General features: G+C 44.2%; 1 protein-coding gene across 1 annotated transcript in view; it reads right to left on the bottom strand.

The window, feature by feature from the left end:
• LOC130584172 (ABC-type organic anion transporter ABCA8-like) overlaps positions 1–6146 on the bottom strand; it is a 23906-nt gene that overhangs the window by 3067 nt on the left and 14693 nt on the right. Inside the window, 12 exon segments of the mRNA XM_057383990.1 lie at positions 119–213; positions 459–534; positions 1080–1252; positions 1619–1710; positions 2120–2243; positions 2608–2728; positions 3255–3346; positions 3714–3782; positions 4033–4161; positions 4732–4842; positions 5169–5339; positions 5695–5808. Of these exon segments, the coding sequence (XP_057239973.1) occupies positions 119–213; positions 459–534; positions 1080–1252; positions 1619–1710; positions 2120–2243; positions 2608–2728; positions 3255–3346; positions 3714–3782; positions 4033–4161; positions 4732–4842; positions 5169–5339; positions 5695–5808 (1367 nt within the window).

Below are 6146 nucleotides of genomic sequence, written 5' to 3'. Positions count from 1 at the left end.
AAAATGGATTTTCCAACAGAACCACTGGCACGTGAGGAACAGCACCATCCATGGATAAGGTAAAAACCTTTTTCTAAACATCCATTTTGGGTTCCCACCCTTTCCCCAGGGTGCTCACCAGACACAGCGCTGCCCGCTGGGGTCCATCCCGGTGGAGGGCTCGTCCAGGAGCAGCACGGAGGGGTTGCCCAGCATGGACAGTGCCACACAGAGCTGTGACATGGAAAAAGGGCTCAGACAGAGCTGCTGCATGCCCTGGCACTGTCCCCATACAGCTCCTGATTCATGGGAGCCAGAGTTCTGATTTATGGGAAATTTGGGGTTGGGAAAGGCTYGTGTCCATCATCCACCCAACACGATGCTCTCCCAGAGCACAGGTTGGTCCCTCCACTCAGGAAGGAGGGTTTTAATTAGTGCTTGAGCATTGCAGGGCTCATTATAGACAACCCAAAACACACCTTTCTGGTTATCCCAGCAGGTAATTTTCTGACTTTTTTGTTTAAGTAGTCTTGGAGCTGCAGGGCATTCACAATCCTGCGGGGAGAGGGAACGAGTGAAAAAAGAGCATTCTTATTACTCCAAATCAATATTCTCATCAAGAGTTGCCAAAATGACAAGAAAAAGGAACATTCCCTCCCCTTGCTCTTGACTCTTGCTTGTTTTCATTAAACATTTATTGTGTTATTCAAATGTAAGTGACTGTTTGAAGCAAAATGTACTGAAGAAGCCACAAGCTCTTTTCTAAACCCATCATCAGTGTCAGCAGCATTATGAATCCACTCTCCCTTGCCAATGTCAGCTGAGMACCCTTCCTTGTGCTGCCAAGCTCCAACAGCAGAGATTTTTAGAAAAGCTGCCTAAAGATAACGCACTTWAAAGGGCATTAATGGTGAATTTATCCCCACCGAAAGCACTCAGGAAAATTGGAGGTTTTCTTAACCCGCCCACTAAAGCGCTTTTGTGGCTGAGTTTTTTGCGTTCCTTTCGAGGTTTTCTTTGTGAATTTTGACTTTCTGGTGCCCTCCCTGTATGGGGAGCTGAGGGGTGAAGCAGTGACTCTCCCCATGCCATATCTGTACCTGTCCACAGCACTGGCTGTGTCCTCCTTTCTCAGTCCCTTCACGGCCCCGTAGATGCTCAGGTGCTGCTGCGGGGTGAGCTCCAGCCACAGCGGGTTCTCCTGGGGGCAGTAGCCCAAAAATGCAGGATTCTGCTCCTGGGAGCCTCCTCCATCTCCAGTTTTCATCAGCACCTGCACGACCAGGCTGAGATTTGTCCTCTGACAGAGCCTCGCCCAGTGTAGGGCTGGTTCAGGGGAGGGTTGTGGGGTGCAGCGGGGTTTGGGTGAGGAAAGCCAGAGTGAGGGAGGGATTTCACACCGTTATTAAACAGAAACGTGACCAATTAGGGCAGAAACAGTGCCTTATCAAAATTAGAAGCAGCTCACAATGATTTTATCCCTACATTATTGAATTTAATAGCAGGACAAATCCGGAAACCTTGACCGGTTATAATTCTGTGACAAAAATCACAGCCTGGATAAAAACAGCAGCTCAGCCCAGGTGCARGGTTTGCAATTTTGTCATGGATCCATCCCCTTTTCCCAGAGGTCTCCTACCTGCCCAGCAGTCAGGGATGTCTCTCCAGTAATCATTTTGATTGCTGTGCTCTTCCCAGCCCCGTTGGGTCCCAGAAGTCCTAATACTTCTCCTGGAATCAACACATAAATAAAATTTCTTAGGRCTACTCCCCATTCAAGAAATACAGCAGGCACAATCCCACAAAAATATATATAAAAGACAGCACTTTAATGTCAAAGATTGTAAAATGAACAGTTTTATTGTATAAAATACATGCTCAGAGAGCCCATAACCTTTGAACTCAAACTGATGCTATGAATTTCTCCAGGAGCTGCTGCCAAAGTGGTCCTCTCTCCTCAGGATCTTTTAGATTTAGATTATTTTAGATAATCAACTGCCACAGGTAATTAATAAAATGCAAGCTGCTCATTAACACATCAACCCCAGACTGAACAWACAGATTTGGCCTTTCTTGCTCAGAGAACTGAGAATCTGCAGGGAATAAACAAACAGGGCTGGGGAACAGCCCCACTTCTCACCTTTTTTAACACAGAAGGAAAGGTTTTTGGTGGCTGATTTCTTCTTCTTCTTCTTCTTAAAAAATGAGCCAGTTTGCTTTATTTTRTATTCCTTGCACAGATTGCTGACTATTATGACTGATTTCTGAAAAAGAGGAGGGAGAAGCGAGATTAATTTATTATCTTGGACAGCATTGATCTTTCAGTTACATTTTTCTATTAAAAAGGCAGAAAACCTTGTAAAGATCTTTGTTTTTAGTTCACCAGGAGCATGAGCTRCAACAGGACACTTTATTGTCCGGGTTCCTCTTAAGAGCTTTCTTCTGATGAAATCCACAATGTTGGGATTTTGGTTTTCCCAAAAAAAAMCAAAAAACCCAGTGAGAACAAAACAGCCAAAGCATTGGCCTGGGCTGATTGATAGTGGGTGGTTTTTGTTCTACCAGGAATAAAATAAAATAAAGGAAAGTAAAGTAAAATAAAATAAAATAGACAACACTTARAGGTACCTCCTCCTGACTCGGAGCCACCATAGCATTTCTCACTGCTTCCCTTTCAGCTTTAACATCTTCATCTTCCTCCTCGGGCTCCTTGGGATGCTGCTGGCTGCTTTCTTTCTTTGGGGAAATCCTGAAAACCCACCAGACTTGTCTTAGGGTTTTATTTATTTCCCTTGTTCTCCACCAGTGCATTTTGGAGTGAATTTCCCTCTGATTGAATTGATATTATATTATAATTACTACTATCTTCATCATCATTATTATTATTATTGGGGTTGGTTACTATTATTATAGTAATTACTATTATTATAATATTATTTTTAATATTTTATTTTCATTATTTTATTTGTCTTTATTGATTATATTTTTTATTATATTTATTATGATTTATAATATTTATATGTATAATCTTTCTGTTTGATACCAAAAAGAAAATGCTGCATCCCAGAGCACAGGCAGCAACCTGTGGAGGCACTGACAATCTCAAGAGCTGTTTTATATTATCACAGAACTGTAGGGACCATTTTTGTCATTAAAAACCCACAAGTATTAAAAAAATATATATATTTTAGAATAGGGACACAAAGGTAATGATGTCTTCAAGGCGAAGCAGTGGGGTGKGAGTTTAGAATTCACATTTGTGTGTTTGTACAAACCTAAATACYGGGTCCTTTCTCAGCACTGATTTCCCATATTTTAGTTCCAAACAGCGAAGMAGGAGAATGAAAGCCACAGAGTGGATGTAAGGCTGGAAAACAGAGGTTGCCACRTTAACAGCTTTGCCTTCCCTCCCACCACAGCTGGCACTGCTGTAAAATACGTGTGAGCAACTGAAATGTGAAAATGAAATCCATTAAYGTTGAAATTCAGGGTAATCAACCCTGCAGAAAACACTCAGGGCAGGGAAAAAGACCAATTCAGAAAACAACAGGGCAGCATTAGTGATCTGGGCTAATTCCATTTTGCTTTCCCCGTTCCAAAGGTGTGAAATTATTTCAGCAGAGAGGGTAAAACATCATCCAGGCCCACTCAGATCCTCCTCCTGCTTCCTCATAAACAAGGAGGGGCTTTAGGAGAACATTCTTAAATAAAAGCAGTGTTAAATGTTTTCTTACTGCAAAGACAGCCATCAGTACTTCATCACCTGGAGCCACATTAAACATCTTYGTGTCCTCCATGAAAATCTGTCAGAATTGAAAAAAAAAATACACAATGAACACCAGCAATGATGGACTCTGGAAAATCCCAGCCAGGATGAGCCTTCCCAGCCTGGAGCCGCCACCAGATTTTGATGCAGCTCCCACCAGATTTTGGTGCAGCTCCCACCAGATTTTGGTGCAGCTCCCACCAGATTTTGGTGCAGCTCCCCCAGACTTTCCTCCCAAGGAGCCAGAGCTGTGTTTTAGGTCTCTCCTTGCCCAGAACACCGCTCACCTGCTGGGTGTGGATCACAAACCCCATCAGGGGRTACACGGGGACCAAGAGGGACAGGGCGTAGATGGAGGTGTTGTGGTGGATGAAAACATCCATGACTCTGCCGATGAAAACAGAAATAAGGCACCCCTGGAAATAAAACAAGAGGCTGGCTCAGCTGGTGGGAAGGGTTACTCACTGCTCTTAAACATTGTGTGGGTCTAGATTTGTAATTCCCTGCTGAATTCGTAAAAATGGACAGAAAATTAGAAAGGTGAGAGGGAGTGAGCGCTCAGGAGATCCTCAGCCATCTCTGCCTGATGGTTTGGGCCAGCTGGGGAAGTTTTTAATTCTGGTGATTTCTTCCCAATCAAGCATGGGATTCCATCCTGTTCCTTCCCATCCTGATCCAAATAATCCATCTCCTTCCAGGCCAGGCTTGGATGATCAAACTGATGGCTTCTGTCCCAACAYTTTACATCTCTTGGATATGAGGTGTCAAGCAGAGTGATAAATAATAATTTTTGCCTTCCTTCCTGTCTGGATCTGGGTATTTCCCCACGTCATGGCAGGATTGTGAGGACAGAACACAAATTTAATACAGAATTKGCTGCAATAAAACACACCCAGGTTTATGTTTCTCATCTCTTCTTGGTGTTTGGACATCTAGCACATCCTGAAGATCTCAAAACACAAGTTTGTAAACCCAGCAGTGCTCACCATGATCAGGAGGAAAGACCAGAGATCACAGCTCCATCCTTTGCGGGAGTTGAAGGAGATCAGGTAAATGAGGAGAACGAGAGAAATTCCATAACCCAATGTCCCCACGATCTACAGGATAAAAAAAAGGCTTTTGTTGGAGAAGATGGAGTGATGTAAACCCCCAGAAACTCATTATATTGATGGGAATCTGTGGAAATAATCCCAGAATGAGATCAGGATGTTTGGAAATTACCAGATTTCACAGTGAGGTGTAAAGGAATAGACTGAGGCAAGATTTATTCCCTTTATCCCCAAATGCTGGGACGTGAAACCCCCCAGTAAGGGCACCCAGAGGGTTCCAGCACCATCTGCACCCACGGTGTCACAGATATTCCCACAAAACATTTCCCCCCATCCCTCCCAAACCAACCAGCAGGCACCAGAAAGGGCCGTACCAACAAGAAGAAGGTGCTGGCACTCCCAGAAATCTTGCTGCTCATGGCAAACTCGAGGCCAAACATGGAGAAGAGCAGGATCCAGCAGAATGGGATGTCCACCAGTGCCTGGCCACACCAGTATGCCGAGGGGAAGAGCCCCGAGATGCGCAGCTGGGCACGAGCTCCTGCCTGGGAAGGCAAAAATTTATGGGATTATGGGATAATTTAATTTATGGGATTTATGGGATAGTTTAATTTGGCCAGCTGCACCCCTGGGAACGGCCCAGGAAATGAAAAGGGAATAAAATCTGTCACCATTGTGATTACGGGGTAAAATTCGACCTCTTTTTGTATTTTAATATTTTGTGCTGGCTGCAAAGCTGCTTGTGAATCAAAAACACCTCAAGCTGCCAGTCGTAGGGTTGGACTCAAATAGCTCAGAGGTGTTTTCCAGCCTGAATGATTCCACAATTCTATATCCAAATATCCTTCAGTGCTGATCCCTCCTGCCCTCCCCAAACGTGCTGCATTTCCAGGAATTTACCTTGTAATCCTGCGTGTAGCCCATGGCAAAGTGAGGAGGAAAACCAGGGAATAACAGCAGCATGTAAATGTGGTAGAAGTACATGAAATAATCCCAATATTTTGGGTTGAACAGCTGAAAAAAGAACAAAGCATTTGTGGAAAATTCAGTTCATCTTAGCGTTCACCTTACTGCGTTTCTAATGGATTACAGGGCAGTTTGAAGAAAAAAAAATGGGATTTGAAATCAAATTCTGGCTGAAGGAAGGTTTTTCCAAAGCAGAGCCCTGCAAAGTGCTCGGTGGTGAGCAGAGATGGGTGGTGCTGGTCCCACCCTCTACCCCAGCCTTGTGGGGAGCTCTCTCTTCTGTCACCCAACGAGTCAGAGTTGGAATAATGTGTTGGAGAGAACAAAGAACCTCCTGGAGAAACCCTCCAGCCACCCTCTCCACCCAACAGCCCTCGAGATCCACA

Source organism: Malurus melanocephalus, unplaced genomic scaffold (genome assembly GCF_030028575.1).
Source record: "Malurus melanocephalus ecotype Western Australia unplaced genomic scaffold, MMel_1.1 scaffold_672, whole genome shotgun sequence".
Classification (NCBI taxonomy): domain Eukaryota; kingdom Metazoa; phylum Chordata; class Aves; order Passeriformes; family Maluridae; genus Malurus; species Malurus melanocephalus.
The sequence above is the reverse complement of the archived record's forward strand: the minus strand, read 5'-3'. Positions and strand labels throughout refer to the sequence as shown.